This window comes from Cheilinus undulatus, linkage group 7, assembly GCF_018320785.1.
Source record: "Cheilinus undulatus linkage group 7, ASM1832078v1, whole genome shotgun sequence".
Taxonomy (NCBI): Eukaryota; Metazoa; Chordata; class Actinopteri; order Labriformes; family Labridae; genus Cheilinus; species Cheilinus undulatus.
The window spans coordinates 12,506,896-12,525,007 of NC_054871.1; the positions used below are offsets into that span (position 1 = coordinate 12,506,896).

The 18,112-nt window shown below is 38.0% G+C and overlaps 1 protein-coding gene across 1 annotated transcript in view; it reads right to left on the reverse strand.

Moving 5' to 3' along the window:
• Positions 1-330: 330 nt before the first annotated feature.
• LOC121512398 (glypican-1-like) overlaps positions 331-18,112 on the reverse strand; it is a 74,190-nt gene continuing 56,408 nt past the window's right edge. Inside the window, exons 4-10 of the mRNA XM_041791652.1 lie at positions 17,401-17,574; positions 13,730-13,895; positions 13,515-13,645; positions 12,549-12,686; positions 10,152-10,282; positions 2,200-2,375; positions 331-1,945 (exon numbers count right to left, since the gene is read on the reverse strand). Of these exons, the coding sequence (XP_041647586.1) occupies positions 1,764-1,945; positions 2,200-2,375; positions 10,152-10,282; positions 12,549-12,686; positions 13,515-13,645; positions 13,730-13,895; positions 17,401-17,574 (1,098 nt within the window). The 3' untranslated portion in view covers positions 331-1,763. The remainder of the gene's footprint in view (positions 1,946-2,199; positions 2,376-10,151; positions 10,283-12,548; positions 12,687-13,514; positions 13,646-13,729; positions 13,896-17,400; positions 17,575-18,112) is intronic.

Genomic DNA, 18,112 nt, shown 5'->3' on the forward strand with positions numbered 1-18,112 from the left:
AATAAAATGTTTAAATTATGATGAGTGTTCCTGACTGAATGTAGGTTACAATATAGAATGATTTATTGCTTGAATCTTTGAAGAATACAGAAGAAGAGGAACCTAATAATAATAATCACATATTAAATTGCAATCGCAATATTGAGCGAAGAAATCGCAACTGAATTATTTTTGCAAATCATTCAGCCCTACTGGGTACCACCATGTAGTATCATATCTGCGATCACCTTATCTGACACAGGGACCACCATAACAGACAAAAAGTTCAGGTAGTCTGATCTCAGCTTAAGACAGACATGAAGCTTTTAATATACAAATGCCAATAATGAAATCATTAAGTACATGAAAAGTCGACGTGGACAATCAGAGTTTAATGAATGAAATGTGTGATTAAATACACCAATGAATAAAAATCTGCTTAATACACAACCCCAGTGTGTCAGTGTGTGTGTGCAGGAGACCTGTGTGAATCAGGAGTCTCATATGTACCTGTATAGTAGAGTAAACTGAAAGAAAGGCATGCTGGGAGTAGATATTTCACCAGGCTTACGTATAGTCTGTGAACATCCTAAACTGTATGTACAAAAACTCTGAACTGGAATAAAACAGTTGCTGTTGTAAGATAAGTAGCTACAAAACCTCTTCAAGGCTGTCAGAAATGTGAAACATTTACTGTCAGGAAATGTAAAAAAAAAAAAAAAGAAAGAAAAAAGGTGTACAGTGTAATAAGTGCTTTGGTTTGACCTGCTGTTTACTCGCCTCTGTGATGCCTCTAAGCCTTCATTTCACTTCCTCATTGCAGGTGTGCATTCCACAAGAAGTCCTCTCTCATTTCACCCCAACATGAAATGTTCCCCGTGGAGTATTTTTGAGGTTATTTCAGCTCTGTCAGAATAATTTTCAATTTCAGGAAACTGCTCGACTATCTGCGCTTGATGAGATGCTTATTTCTTCACAAAGGAGGTGATTTGATTCAAAAAGCTGTTGAATCCTCTAGATTTATCTTTTGAAATGGTTGTTTACAGTCAACGTGACGTAAAAATCTTGCAATCACAACATCTCAAATGTTTCAGGAGTGCGATCATTTATCTGCAACATTTCAAACAAATCCTACTGAGTGTAAAGTACCGTTTATACCAACACACCAAAAACATCTGGACGACTACATCACAGAGAATGGGAGGGTTCGTTGCCAATATCTGCATTATACTGTACATTCATGGCTCAATATGGTGCCAGTCTTTTTGCTAATGTACACAAACATTTACAACTTACACAATGTTTGTTAAGGTAGACCTCGACTCGAGATAAAAAATTAAATCAAATAAAAAAGCCTTGATGAATGCACATATCAGAGCTAATCCTTTGATTAGTGAGCTTTTTCCTCCTAAAAACACCTCATAAAGTGTCAATAAATCCTCAACAGTATCCTGATCACAATTCTCTTCATGATCTTCTTCCTCTTCTTCATTTCCGTCTTCTTCTGCTCATCCTCATCGCAAGCATCCATTGAAACCAGCTCAACAAACTGAACCACGCTCAAACTACGACAATAAAACAGAGCGAAACAAAGTAATGAATAATGTCACTGTCAGTTTTTGCTGCTCTTCCTCAAAGGAAATGTTCATTCATTCCTGCAAAAAGTTTTTTTTTTTTTTTTTTTTTGGCAAAGTAAAGTTCTGTTCCTCCGAAACCCAAACCCCTCATTGTCCTCCTCGTTTTTTGTCCAACTTCAGAGTCTGACTGGAGGCCATGGAGGTCCATCATCGCTGAAACAGCAGGACGGCCAGTGGGAGCAGCAGCAGGAGACCACAGAGGCGGGTTTGAGGTGATGCAGCGCCTCGCATTCGGTTGTTGTCTGGAGAGAGAGCGTACAATCCTGGTCTGCCCCGAGTACACTGACCACCCATGCACATCCCGCTGCCTGAGCCACTGATGTCATCGCCTGTGGAGGTCATCAGAGAGAGAAGAAGATGTTTGTAAAGGGCTCAATCACAGTCCTATTTAACTATTATCCTATCACCCAATTTGCCTCTGACTCTGGTATGACATGGTGATTCCAACCCATGATTTACTTTGTGAAGTGGTGTGCTTTGTGCATTAAAAGTTTATGACAAAACAAGACAGTAAAACTGTTTGCATACAAAAGTCTTGATGCTTATTTTTTTAAAACAGTAAAAACATTCAAAAGAAACTCACTTGCATCCTGAAAGTCAACATCGTTCCCCTCTAGTGCATTTTTCAGTCTGTTGCTCATGATTTTCAGCTGCATGATTTGCTGCCTGATGGTCATGTCTGGCTTTGTGATGTCAAGCTCCACCTCAGGATTATTGATCTGATTGGCCAAACCATCACCCATCACCTCAGGGAGGTACCTGAATAGAGGAGAGAAAGTACAGAATTAAAACAGAATCAATTTACAGACTTAATTAGAAGATACTGAAATCTGTGCTTTCGTTGCTCTTGGTAATCTCCTGGAAACAGATGCATTGAACTCCTAAAATTTATGTAGTAGACTAGATGAACATAAATATGCAAAAAGATAAAAGAACATAAAAATAGGGATTTAAATATATACATATATATGTCTATATACATTTAAATATGTTGTAGTTGTGCGCAGGACAACAGTACTTGTTAAACAGAGTGTAATGTTATGTAAATGATATCGATGCAGGCTCTGCATGTCTGTACCCAGTATGAACAACATGCATGCTTTTTATTGACGGTGACACTTCATTACAGGGTATACAGGCAAACATCTGGTTAACGATGGTGTAATTTTTTTTGAAGCACAGCTCTCTTTGAATAAATTTGTTTACTTGTAAACACACGCATGCACTCACTCGCTAAGTGTGCACAGCTGTGTTCAGTCTCGTAAATTAGACATGGCATTTTGTGCTGACAGTGCCCGGTCAGCATATAGACACGAGCAAACAAACACAGGCTTATTTTTCCTCCACTTATGAGGACCCTCGCTGACAGTGCTTTACATTCCTGGAACGTGTGTAGACTCAGAAAAAGATTACTCTTCTTTGTCTATTCCATTCATTCTTTCTTCCACAAACTTGCAAACTACACTACCAACAATGCAAATGGACAGCTGACTGGTTAATTGAAGATTGGGATAAAATAATATACTGATATCTGTAAGTATCTTTATTTACAATATGATCAATGTATATAGAGTAACACAAATAAAGTTTAAGTTTTTAGAGAAAATGAATAATTTCCCACTGTAATATATGATATCACACAAAGTTATTTAAATGTGTATTTTTTATCAAGTACTAAATAGTCTGATCTAAGCTAGTTAACAATTTTGGTGTCACTTTTTTTAAAATGGCATAATTATTAATTGTCAGCAATAAATAACCAAATGCTAGTCAATCTATACTGACATTTAAAGAGCTACAAGGTAATAGATGAGTAATTATATGCCTAACCAGGGAAAGAATGAGTAACTGATAAATAATCTGCATTAAAATTGGAATAGTTACTGAGTAACAATGAGTAGCTGACTGCAAGTTGACCAAAGAAAATTCAATAACTAAAGAAGTGCAATACAAAATTACAAAGTCTGAAACACTTCTATTAAAAATATTTTTACATTCCATAAACCAAATAAAAAAAATATACATTTTGCAAAACAAATGTACAAAACATTTTTATACGAGCTGAGACGAATAGAAAGCGTTTACAACTCCTGAAATAAATTTACATCTAACAGTATCTTACAGAAAGGGAATGATTCAGGTTTTGTCATATTGTTTCAGACTTTGTCATTTTGTTTCAAGTTTTGTTAAAGTGTTTAAGAATTTGTAATTATGTATCAGATATTGTAAATTTGTTTCAAGTGTTTTAAAAGTCTGGAAGTTTGTGAAAGTTTTAGACTTTGTAATTTAACATCAGTATTTGTAAATTTTTCGAAGTGTTTCAGACCTTTTAACTTTGTATCACAGTTTGTAATTCTTTTTCCAAGTTTTAACTTAAACAGCAAATGATTCAAGTAGAAAATGAATAACTGCTATTTAATCATAGAAAGATTTGGTGGGTAAGTACTTGTTAACCTTTGAAAGAAAGAGTAAGTAACTGCCTGTTAAGGAAAGGATGAGTAGGTGACTCGCAGTGATCTACACTAAATCTGCATATTTACTGGATAATGACTAAGTACCTAATTGAAAGTCAATCAAAGAAAGAATGAGTAGGTATCAGCTAGTTTATCTACACTAAAATTGGCAAAGTTACTCGGTGATTCGAGGAAAGAAAGACTAATTAAGCTGGTTAACCAGGGAAAAATATTGAACTTGCTGCTAGTTAAACTTAAAATTTGAGTGGTTTCTAGGACTACAATAAATTGTTAATCTAAACATTGTACTGAGTGACTACAACGCATGGTACTCCACTTCATAATATTGGACACAAAATGAGTAACTAATAAACAGGTAATCATAAAATAATCATTCAGATTTGAGAGATTACCAAGTGTAAAGATCAATCAAAAATAATCAGATATTTTATCAGTTTCGACCTGGAGCTGCTATTTACCCAGTTACTAATGGTTAACAAGCAGCTACGTCCTTATTCATTCCATACTAACCATACCACATCTTGAGTACTTTATCTTACAGTTGTTAATTCTCAATGATCTATCTTATATATCTGTTTATTCCATCAGTCTCTCTATCTATTTAAATGTGTATATGAGCATGAGTCATACTTCAAAAATATCATTCCATCTTTTATCTCCAAAAAAGGGTGGGTAAGGGTCCTTATTGTACAAAAAACTTCAAACACCATGTATCAAGTCCTTGATGTCAGATTTAAATAAGGTCGAGCAGCTTCTTATAATTACATACTACCCCGTTGAAACTCCATACTCCACCCATCTGAGACTTCATAAGACATGTAATGCTGTGTGAGACATTTATTTAGATCTAAAGAAATCCACTAGAGGTCACTGCAGAGTTTGAAACAGTTATAATTCACTTTCTGCTGCACAGAAATTTCATATTTCCTTAATCTGTCACACACAGTCAGCACTTCATCCATATTTCATGGCCTTCCTCATACTTCTCTCTCTCACACATGCATGTATACAGTATAAATCGCTATTTCATGCCTTCTGACTATCATTCTATTCAGAATAAATCTGTTCAGTTCACTATAATCCCACTGCTTTAAAGCATGTGAGGTGTGCACAGAGGGTGAGATAACATGGCTACATATCAACGTGGCATCAAATTGTTCTATAATCCATTTATGTTTGGTTTCAGGCTGAAAAATGTGCAGGGCTGCGTGTGTCTATGTGGGTCTGTGAATGCTGTGGCTGCAGGATGTGAATCTCCACAGGCTTTTAAATCACCATACGGAGAGGAAATGTCAGCACCTCTGAATAAATCTACATACTCCAGTGTTTTCAGTTTGTCAGACAAGAAAAAGCTTGTTGGCTCTTTTGTTATGACACAAAGGATACTAATGGCCGTCAATGACAAGAGCCTGTTCCATAGCAACTTTATCAGAAGCTAGATGACTCCTAACCTTTCTTCTATTCTCTTACTGTGCAGTGTGAGTTATACACAACATATGAATAATAATGCTGTGAATCTTGCTTCCCTGCTGCCAAGATTCAAATATTCCTCTGGAAACTTGTCTTAAAAAAATTTCAGACCTTGATAGTGTTTTATCAAAAACTCAGTCCAGCTGGAGGATGGGAAAGAAGAATGGCTGTAGGAACATTAGAAACACAAAAGGTGATTCAGAAACAATCAAATATCCTGCAAGTTAGGTTAATTGGAAACTTTTTAAGTATCAATACAGCAATGTGGTTTGGTATGCTTTGGCTCTCACCAAAGGTCTCAGAGTGCAACAACTTTTGTAAACCGGTCTCAGTGCTGATAAAAATGCTCTAAATGGTGCTCAACTCTTCCTTCAAAATCTCCATTGACATTTCACTAAATCCTTACAACTAGCTCTCTGAATACTTGTGACTGCATTTGAAAACATACAAAAAGACTTGTACATATTTTTCCAAGGATGCAGTAACTACACAATCCTAAAATCTGTTATTGTTTGTCTTTAACATTTATACCACACACAGACTACACTTCTACATCTACATTTTTGTTGTAGCGCTTATATTGTTATTAGTAGCATTGAAATATCTTAAAGTCTATGAAGTCAGTCTGCATGCCAAGGCTGCCACCAATGCACACTGCACCCAGCCACCATGCCAGTCCCTGCAGGTGGTGAGTCCACAGGGTGGTGGCTCGGCCACCAGACGCTCACTGGAAGGAGTTCAAGTATCTCGGGGTCTTGTTCATGAGTGAGTTCATGAGCGTGAGATTTACAGGCATATTGGTGCAGCGTCAGTAGTACAGCCAGTGTTGTGCCGGTCTGTTGTGGTGAAGAAGAAGAAGGAGCTGAGTCGAAAGGCAAAGCTTTCGATTTCTCAGTAGATTCACCCCCCAGCCCTCACTTATAGTTATGAACTTTGGGTAATGACCGAAAGAATGAGATCGCAGACACAAGCAGCAGAAATTAGTTTTCTTTTTCCAGAGGGTGGCTGGGCTCAGCATTAGAGATAGGGTGAGAAGTTCAGACATCTGGAGGGAACTAAGAGAAGAGTTGCTACTAATTTCCATCAAAAGGAGCCAGCTGAGGTGGTTGTGACATCTGATCAGGATGCCTCCCTCTGGTGGTTTCTGGGCATGCCTAGGTGGAAGGAGACCTCAGAGAAAGCCCAGAATGCTCTGGATGGTTCAAATATCCTGTCTAGTCTGGGAATGTTTCGGGATCCCCCAGAGACCCCACTAACCCAGTGGAAGAAGATGCATGGATAGATGTCTATGAAATGTTTTATGGTAAGGCAGCATTTATTGTCATCATGATGCTCATGGCTGGGTAGTTTCCATCAGAGGCAATGCTTTTGACCCTTGGATTGCAGATGCTGTAGTCATTTTTTGGTTATTTTTTTAATGAAGTTGAAATCCCATGAACTTATGCCCCCTCCAGGAGTATAACACATCATATCACACTCCAGTAGCTTGGGGTAAGTCTACCTTGGGTGTTTTTAACATTATGGCTACTAGCCAAATCTGCTATGGAGAAAATAAATGGAGACTTTTATTTGTGGAATCACAATGTTGACCTCTATAGATGACATGCCTTTGATGACAGCCAGAGGCTGGCAAAGGTGGTTAAGATGTGAGAAGCAAAAGAACCATGTTGACTGACAAGTTGCAGTAATACTGTCAGATTTTGTGCAATAGGACTCTGCTAGTGTCTACAGCCTGTTATTTACAAACTGTTTGCATGTGTAGGGTAAGTATGTCTATACAGCCAACTGATGCCATGATGTCTAAAGTCCATGGCTAAAGTGCCACATTGGAGAAGGAATTTTTTCATGCTAGCTGTAAGTACAAACTTATAAAACTAACTTGAAGATTAACAAGGAAACTGTTACGGACAATATATATTTACATATCTATTTATATGCAAATCTGAGAAAAATTGTTTTTATGACTTTCTGCACTTTGTAAATCAGTTAAATATGAAAAAACATCACTGATAATGATGTAGCCTAATGTTATGTATCAATTGTTTATGTGTAAGTGTGAGAATTTTTTTTTATTTAACCTGTATTTAACCAGATAAAACCCAATGAGATCAAGATCTCTTTCACAAGGGTGACCTGGCCAAGAGGTCAGCAGCACATGTCATAATAAATAATACAATTCAAGAGACAAATGATAAACAATAAGTTAAAACAAACAATAATTAAGAATTCGAGCTACGTCACATTTTAAAGTGCAGAAATAGGGGTCACAATAACAAATTTAAAAACACAAGCACTGTTCCTTTGTCTGTCATTTAAGATATAGCAAAGTTTTCCAGTGAGATGAGTTCAGACAGTTTCAAATCAGCCTTGAGAGTATTCCATGCAGAGGGGGCAGCAAAACTGAACGCTCTTTTCCCCTTTTCAGTCCTGACACGAGGAACAAGCAGGTGGAAAATATCACAGGAACGCAAGGCATAGTGGCTTTCAGTTCTTTGAAGAAGAGTACATAAATAAGTAGGAACCAAGCCAAGAAGAACCTTGTAGATCCGAGTCAGCCAGTGAGTGTACCTGTGAGCACTTAGAGAGGGCCAACCAGATTTGGCATAGAGTTCACAGTGATGTGTGAGGTGACTACAACCTGTGACAAACCGCACAGTGATAGACAGTATTCAAAGACTGGAGATTTTTGGCTGAAGCAGTCATGTATAGAACGTCACCATAATCATGCAACGGCAGAAAGGCTGCAGATACAAGATATTTACCAGCTCTGAGAGAGAAGCAGGACTTGTTTCTGTAATAGAAACATATTTTTACCCTGAGTTTGGTGACCAAACTGGCATTATGGGCTTTGAACAAGAGCTCAAGATTGATAAGAACACCCAAATATTTGTAATAAGAGACTAGTCCAATGGGTACACCTCTTGAAGTTAAGACTGACAGGATGTTCCCTGGTAACTCACTGGAACTAGAAAACACCATGAGTTTGGTTTTGTCTCCATTTACAACCAACTTAAGTTTTTGTAGACGAGACTGAACAACATTGAAAGCAGACTGTTAAAAACTCAAAAGGCTGCATAATCGAGGATGACCAACAAAAGATAATGGTATCATCTACATAAAAATGATAAGAGGCATTTGACAATTTATCACACATTGTTAATATAGATAGAAAATAAAATAGGTCCTAAGACTGAACCTTGGGGCACACCTTTGGATACCTCCAGGAATGGCGAGGTGGAACCAGCCATCTGGACACATTGGGTTCTCTCAGACAGGTAATTGGCAAACCAAGATGCCATATTTTTTGACAAGCCAATCAGATAAAGCATGTGTATCAGTTTAATGTGATCTACTGTGTCAAAAGCCTTTGACAAATCAATGAAAAGTGCAACACAGTATTTCTTACAGTCCAGGGCATCAATAAAATCATTTAAAACCTTAAGAGTGGCTGTAATTGTGCTATGTTGCTTTCTGAAACCAGATTGGAAAGGTGATAAAATGTTATTTGTGACAAGAAAATACTTCAGCTGGTCACTGACTATATGTTCGAACACTTTAGCAAGAAGACATAGTTTAGAAATCAGCCTGTCATTATTTACATCCGAAGGTTCGCCCCCTTTCAGCAGGGGAAGAACAAAGGCCGACTTCCAGATAACTAATGTTCCCTTTGCCCTCAGTTGCTGCTCATGTCAGGCTCCTTGCTTTTACATTCTATTTCTTTTAGCTTCATCCGTCACTGTCCTTTTATCGCCCTTAGCCTCAGCCATTGTATCACACAGAACAGAGACAGTACAACTAGCAAACTGAATTAGTGCATCTTGTTCTCCCAAGAGAACCAAAGCCTGCTGAAATGATAAAAAAATGGTGTGAGCAGGTGATTAGGGCAGAGGCCATTCTCCTTGTTGAATGCTACTGCACTGTTAGATTGGCTTTAAAACTACTATTTTCAAGTTGAAAAGTTAGACATTGTTGCTTTAATTGCCTCTCATCTGAATGGCTGCCTCTCTCTGTGCCAGTTTGCCCTCTGATTGTCTCATTATCCTTGTGGGAATAAACAGGAAAGCCTCTGTCAACCAGGTCCAGATAAGCTAAAGATATATGCATTAATGGATGGATTAAAATTTGATGGGCATAGTCCTTGAATTAATGCACAAACAATGCATAATGGATGCAGTCTCAGGAGGCAGATATACTGAACAAGACTTCAAAAGAAACTGGCATCAAAATACTCCTGAATGGCAACAAAAAGGAGATCATTTATCAGGCAAAATGGGATTTGAAGTAAATATTATTATATATTGTTGTCGTTAGATATGTATAGTTCCGCTAATTGGAAACAACACGTTTTAATTTTGAGGTTTAATTAAATGTTGTTTACCATATCTTGACCCTACAACAGCAAATAAATGCCACTGTAGATAGCTAAAAATTGCAAAGGAGGAAAAAGGCACTAAAGGGAAAAACTTGACCTGCTCTGAAATGTAAGATTAAAAAGGAAATTCAAAAAGAAAGCTAGGGAACTCTGAGATTTAAGTGTATCAGTATAAAAATAAATCATATGTAGTGTTTTATCATGGCTGATAATCCTTACCTTGCTTTAGTAATGCCGTTCCAGCATTTATCTTGTCCGCTGCTTCCTGCTGCCAATTTGCTGCAAAGTGCCAGAGGGAGCTGGGTCCAGTATTGCCTCATCTCCCTCAGCTTACTGGACAGATCAGATACCTGAGGACAGAGGCAGAAATGGCTGAGTCACATCTCTGATCATTTACAATCCAAAACAGGGGATAGTGCATTTTGACTAATATCTAATACACTTCCATATTGTTTACAGCAGTGATTCCCAACCTTTTTCCTCTAAGTCACTTTTAAGAGAAAGTACACCCTGGACTGCTCGCCAGTCAATCCCGGAGCTGACATATAGAGACAGACAACCAGGCATGCTCACATTCATGCCAGCAGCCAATTTAAGAGTACGGCCCCAATTAATTTAACGAGCCTGTCTTTGGTGGCGGGAGGAAGCTGGAGTACCCGGAAAGAACCCATGCAAGTACGGGGAGAACATGCAAACTCTGAACCTTCTTGCTGTGAGGCAACAGCACTAACTCCTGTGCTGTTGTGCAGCTCCAAAATCTGTTTTTTTACATACAAAAAGCAGCTTTACATTCAACGAAAATGCTCTCTAATTGGTCAGAATTTCTGATTTATTGTGTCTAGATAGAGGCCTTCAAAGCGTGTGACATTTTTTACAGGTATGAATCTTAGATACTTTGACCTGTAATAACTACATATAGAATTAATAGTTCACAGCAGGAGATGACATTATTATATAGTTTTTTAATTTACTTAACCAGGAAAACCTCACTGATACAAGGAATCTCATCTGCAAATTTGTTTTTGTCAAGACATGCAGCAGCACATTAAACAGAGTTACAGACATAAAACATTTAACATAAAATACTACAACGACAGCTCAACCCGCTCCTGAGTCACACAGCAGAAAGTCATCAGTCAAAATATTTACAACCTGATGCATCTTCCTCCAAGATCTACAACCTACTTTTAAAAAAATTTAAGGAGACCAGCTCACCCAGACATAAATTTTCCTGCAGATTCCAGGCTGCAGGAGCAGCCTATCCAAAACTCATATTACCCATCTCAAAGTGGACTTTGAGCGGATAGCAAAAATAACTGTTGTGACTGAGCCACAGAGTGAAGACTGTATCTGACAGAACTTTTCACATGAATCAAATTACACAAGTATGATGGGAGCAGGTTTAATACAGTCTTATGAATAAGGATATTCTGATGATTTTGTCTAGATGTGACCAATAAAGGCCAGTAATACATATACAAAGATGAGTTAGGACTTCAGATTTGTTATAAGCCTCTGCATTCCATGGTAAACCGTATCGACAGATTAAAGGCACTGGGAAGATGCATGCATATATAAAACATCACCGTAATCAATCAGAGGCATTAAAGTGGCAGCAACAAGCCTTTTCTTTGCAGCAACAGAAATACAAGACTTATCACTGAAGTAAAAGCCCAGGTGCCACTTTAATTCTTCACAAGTTGCTGAATGTGAAGCTTAAAAGTCAGAGAATCATCAATAAAGAAAACAAAGGTATTTATAAGAAGACGCAGACTCAGTCAGATCACCCTGAGATGGTGTAATAGTAAGTAGGCTAAGTGATTTTTTTTCTTTGAGTTTGAAAACATCAAAAGTTTGGTTTGATGTTTTAAACAGGAGAGAAAAGAGAGATCTTTGATTCAGGAAAGATCTTTGTTCACAAGAGGAACACAGGCTGCTTCAGAGCAGAGAATGTGTTTATATTAACTCATCTCCAATCATGTTATTTCTCCAAAAATAAATCAATAAACTGACTTATTGTAGCATAGCAGGGAGTGATACCCGGGTCAAGTTTGTAGGTGGGAAATGCTGAATGTTTACTCCCTTTGTATTATTTCTCATATGGACAACTGCCTTTCATATAGACACTTTAAAACTGTTCCTGAAGCTATGAAGCTATGGTCTACCTGTTGTTTTTAACTGGGTTTGTCTGGCTGGTAGCTGGTTTAATTTAAAAAGCATTCTGCTTCCTGCAGTTAGGCTGGATGGAAGTTGTTTCATGTTTTCACTACAAATGAACCTCAACAGAGTCCAAATAAAAGCAGAGCGACACCCTGCTTTTCAGGTGGTCTCAGTATGGTTCCCTGGTCCACACCAGGGTACAACTGTCAGCTTTCACAGAGGCACAAACAAACAGATTGTTTTGTTTTACCTGAACCAAGCAGGTTAGGAATTAAAGCACCCTTCATCACCACAGAGAACTCGTGCTATGGACTAAAATTATCCATTAAAATCAAAATTCATGAAAGATCAGCAACCTCAATCATTAAACAGATTAATTTGACAATAGATATCCACATTTAAGCATATACAAGTTTCAAATAAATGCACAATATATTTATTTAAATGGAAACACACCTGCATCTCCAGTCTGAGTCCTGCTGTTGGAGAAGGTTTGTATTCAGAAGCAGTCAAGGAGCCACTTTTCTTCCTCTGCTCATGAGGGGCGGGACTTCCTGTTCCTGGTTCACCTGGAGTTCCACACGTCTGATACACCTGAGCACATAAACAGAAGACATTGTTTAGGATTATCTATTGCTTTTGCTTCTTTTTGTAGCAAAGATTCTGCTCTTATTTCACATGTTGAATTTTAGAACAGTGATAATTTACAAGTACACTGTTGATTCTGATGCCTTTACTCCCCTTTAGAAGCAGTTTTACAAAAAAAAAAAAGACAGATCTGCTCACTTACACTGAGGGTTTGTGGTTTTCTTTATGTTTAGCAAGTTTTTAATCAAACATACACCTGATTTAAACCAGAAATAACAACGTGAGTGTGAACTGCAATATGTGTTCATATGCGAATGCTCCACTAGGTGTCACCAGAGACCAATAGGTGCTCTAAATGGGGATACTGACTGGACTAATGCAGCATTAATACAAGTATTTGGGGAAGGAATATGTAGTCACTTATTATACATGATCTTTATGCCAAAGTTTTTCCATCAGACAGATAACCACAATTAATATCAATAAAACTATAGAATTAGAATAGAAAAAGAATAGAAAACACAGCCAGGACTGTTCACACTAGCCCTCTCTTCCTGTCCAATAAATGAACTGTGTTTTATAGCTCAGTATAAACATTATTGGAGGCTGGCTGCTCAATAATGCCGTATCGCCTCATTTGAAGGATACATCCATAAAACTACTACACCTATAACAATAAAAGTTGGTGGTGAGAAGTTGAGCCCATGAACCAGAGACTTTTTCTTCTCAAGGTACACGCTCCAACAACAAATCTTTCTTTGTGTCTCTCAAATAATTGGTAAAAAGTCAAAAGAGAGGAATGGCTGATAAATTGTTAAGCGTGAGGTGTCTTACTTTGGCTGTGAATGTGTCCATGTTTTCCTGCAGGAAGTGAACGGCCTCGTAGATCCGAGCAGGGATGGAGGAGAGAACCACATCCAGACTGGGCTCTGTGCTGAAACTGGAGGCCACCTGGATCATGGTGTCTGAAACACAGAAACACAAGACATTGTTTTACTAATTCACAAACAGATTTACTCAATGCCACACTCAGACAGACTGAATCTTACCGATAAGGTTCTGCCACTCAGGGTCCAGGTCGGCTTGGTTGGCCAGGCAGCCCTTCATGACGTTGGAGCAGTAGGCGGAGCATGGTTTGACGGAGGCTATGCCACGACAGTGAGGACAGTAAACCAGCTTCATCAGGGCCTTCACACACTCAGGACTCAGAGAAACCTGGAGAGGATAGACAGGTCATGTAGCAAAACTAACCCCAGGAGAAAATGATGCAATGATACCACTTTTGTCAGACCAGGTATAAGCTCTTACATTTGGGTACAAATATGAACACTTGATACCATATCAGTATCAGTATCAGTTATGCTTAGTGATTAGTGTGGGCACTGATTCTCAATACTGGTTTTGTTTCTAGTGCATCCCCATCAGGAAAAGAGATAAAAGTAAGACATTTCAAACCATCCAGCATTACCCCCTGAAGGATTATTCTTAGTATGTTTATACTGGGTCCTGTTCATTGCTTATTCTCCCTCCTTATAAACAGAAATCACTAAATCAAAGCCACTCAGAATGGATAAAGTAACAGTAGAGGGCAGTGTTGCAACACTCAAAGAGACTTAACCTGAACAAGAAAGGATTGATGGGCCTCCTTGTCTGTTTTTATACAGTACATGGTTTCTGTTACACTGTCAGCTTCTGATTATAAAGGCAGTCAGTAAAGGTGTCCATTTCCACAGTGGAGATCATTTACAACAACCCTGCACAGAAGTGATGAGGGGAAACTGAATACCAGCAGTAAAATGACTGCAGGGAGTATCAGAAGGCAATGCAGAATAATGTATGCTTCTGTTTAAGATTTTTAGGATTTTTTTTAACACTTTTAGACATAAGAACGCATTATACAAATCCAAATTCAGTTGCATGAGTCATGTAATTGATTGGCCTTTATGATATCATCCATAATAAACTGATGACAATAGTGTCTATTTGCCTAGGTTGGCCTGAAGCCAATCACAGCATAATACTTGCATGTGATTGTACTTCTACAACAATTACAACTGCTGTGTTATTGGTAATTTTGCATTTAATTTGGCAAAACATGTTTTGTTTTAATTATTCAGACGTTGTAGTGCTGTTCTGGGATGATTCATCTTTTATGTACAGTAAGACAAATTAATTCAGAGCAGTGATCATCAACTCGCAGCCCAGGAGCCATATCAGACCCCCAAAGCTTCCTGTACAGCCCCCAAAAGAATATTAGATTCAGAAAATGTGCAGAGGATAGAAGACCTTGTGGTTTTTAGGCTATCTTTTGTCTTAAAATCCCCACAGGAAGTAAAAAAAAAAAACAAAAAACATAAATTTTTCTGCTCGTTTTCTCAGGAATGGCTGAACATTTGATACATTTTACAGAAATCCTCCTTTCTGTTTATGATCAAGTGAAAGACTAACCTGGCTTTTAAACCTATTCTGTCCATCTTCCAGTCAGGCTTTAGAAAAAACCACAGCATTACCACTGCTGCCATGAAAGTTTTCACTTTTATACTAAAGGCCTTAGATAGTAAACAGTGTTCTTTGTCTCTCTTTATAGATTTCTCTAAGGCCTTAGCCACTCTGGATCACAGAACTTTACTGGACCGTCTTAAAGCTTCTGGGATTTCAGAGTGTGATGTTGAATGGTTTGCAAAGTATCTAACTTTGACCCAGGCTGTTCAATTAGAGGGTGTAACTTCAGAGGTACTACAAATCCACAAGGGGGGACCTTAAGGGTTTAGATTTGGGACCACTCTTATTTCCTAGTTATATCCATTTTTCTTGTAATATTCCAAATGCTTCTTTTCATTTTTATGCCGATGATACAGTTATTTACTGCTGTGCACCTCCACCTGCACATGCTTTTGTAAATCTTCACCATGCTTTATTTTAGTCAAAATTCAGCTTTGCCAGCTGCAGCTTGTTGATAATGCAGATAAAACTAAAATCATGTTTTTTACATCTTCAAGAAAAGCGAGAGGAACATTATTTGGGTTGTTAGAAGTCGGTATCTTCTGAATATTTAAGGTTTTTACTCGATGAAAACTAGTCTTTTAAGGAGCACATTCAGTATGTTGCTAAACAGCTGAAGGTTCTGCTGGGATTTTCCCACAGAAACAAGCCCTGTTTCTCCTTCTTTGTCAAAGAGTATACTTTTTTACCTATCACAAATGCCTCTGCTCAAAGTCTTCAAATGTTGGACAGTGTGTATCATGGAGCTCTGAGATTTATCATAAACTGTGGATTTCTTACACACCATTGTAATTTATATTCCAAAGTCAGCTGGACTTCTTTGAGTACACGTTGTCTTGGACATTGGTATGTCTTCATTTATAAAACCATTCTAGACAGAATCCCAGAGTATCTTTCCACTCTTTCATTCTTGAAGGATGGATTGCACAATCCGTGTTTGTTTGAATTTGTGCAGTTTGTTGTTACCAAAGTCCAAACTGAGTTGGGAAAGAAGGCTTTCAGGTTTTTGTGAAAATCTGCAGACTGATTTTAAACTACAAAACCTGGCAACTCTGAATGTTTTTAAATCTTTAGTGAAAACTTTTGGAACCAAACTTTCTCAAAGCTGCTGACTTATTATTGTTGTTAACATCTTTTGTCACTGTTCAAGTTAAAGTGTGTTAGTTTTTGAAGCTGTGTATTGCTGCCATTCTTGGTCAGGTCTCCCTTGGAAAAGGGATCTCTGATCTCAATGGGACTAACCTGGCAAAACAAAGGTTAAATTAAAATTTTGAAAATAAATTAAGATATACTTATCAGTCTAAAATTTTATATCTACAGTCCAATGACTGGCTGAGAAAACTCATGCTGGTTCTACTGATTTACAGAGAGCTTGGGGGAGGCCACAGAGGAAGTTGAAGTGACCACTAATGCAGTATGGGTGATTCACTGTTAAAAGCCTAAAAATTATATTTATAAAGAAAATACAAATACTTTCAGATGTTAATTAATAATTAATTCTATTTTATTTTAAAGCCCAGCTCTTAAATGGTCTGTAAAGACAAAAGCTGGCTCTTGTACACATGTAGCTGATAACCTCTAGTTTCGAGTCTCACTACTACAGGAAAGATTTGACGCTGTTATGTAAAAATAATATGTGCAAATGTCAACATCATCAAGAATGAGCTGAAAAAGATTGATGTTTTGGATACAGACACAATGAGTCTGATTTAGATGAACTATGTGTTTAAAATTCTTTGTCTGAACGGTGTAAGATCTTTCGGTAGTTAACAAAGCCGATCACAGAGCCACATCAGACACATAAAGAGTCTGAGTGTTGAAAAACGGCACTCAAAACAGAAAAAAACATCATCAAACACACCATTGACAATGTCCCTGTCATCCCTCCAAATAAGTTCTTTGTTCTGATGGAGGAGTGAGACACCTCATTTTTTAAGATCTTTGTGTTTTTCATTTTTAAGGGTGGAGCGGTTTTCTCTGACAGTTAGGATGTGACGACTACGCATCCATCAGATCTGCTTTCCTGGGACTCAGCCCAGCACAAACTCAAATACTCACACACAAGCTGCCAAACACGCTAACACTTTTTTTTCTCACAAACTCTGGCAGTGAAATCCTCAGTTTTTCCCACACCAGCTCATCCTGCCTGTCTCTGTCCATTGTCTTACTGTGTCTCTTTTAACACATCATTTACACACAAAGAGATGCACACGCTCACCTGTGACACCTTCCTGACCACATCTGCACTGACGATCAGCCCCTGGACAAACGACCGAGCTGTGACAAAAGCCCGGATCACTTTCATCTTCATGTCTCGGAGGACGTCTCCAAATGGTCGCAGCGTCTCCTGTTGCTTGGCAACACATTCAAGGTAGTCCTCTGATAGGGTGACCTGCAGGATGGAGATGACAGGAAAACATGTAGGCCGCATATGTTATTTTTGGCAGTTTTGAATGCACTGACTGACCATTTGGTTCACTTCATCTCCTCTCTCTCCTTCACATTTCCTGTCTCTCTTCATACGTCCTGTCTAATAAAGGCAGAGGCCAACAAAATAAAAATAAATACACAGATAAACAAAAATGCCAGATATAGACAGATCAGGTCTGCTTATGCATTTAAGTTCTATAATAGATAAAAACAGCGCTGGTGATGGGTCTAAAAATAAAAAAAAAATCACCTTGTCACATTCTGCCAGTTTTTGTTTTTGTTTTTTTATTTATGAGCCAAAAACAGAAACAGGAGCTGAAGAGGGATAATCAGGCCTGCAGCTGAGTCTTTCATGAGAATTAGTTCACTAAAGTTCTTCAACAATGATGCATAATATTCAAAATATTTTTTCTGCTTTTCCTCATCAATTCTTGCAGATTCATTTTACATGCAGAGTAGTGATGAAACATTGTCTAAAACCCCCAGTCAGAGCCTATAGA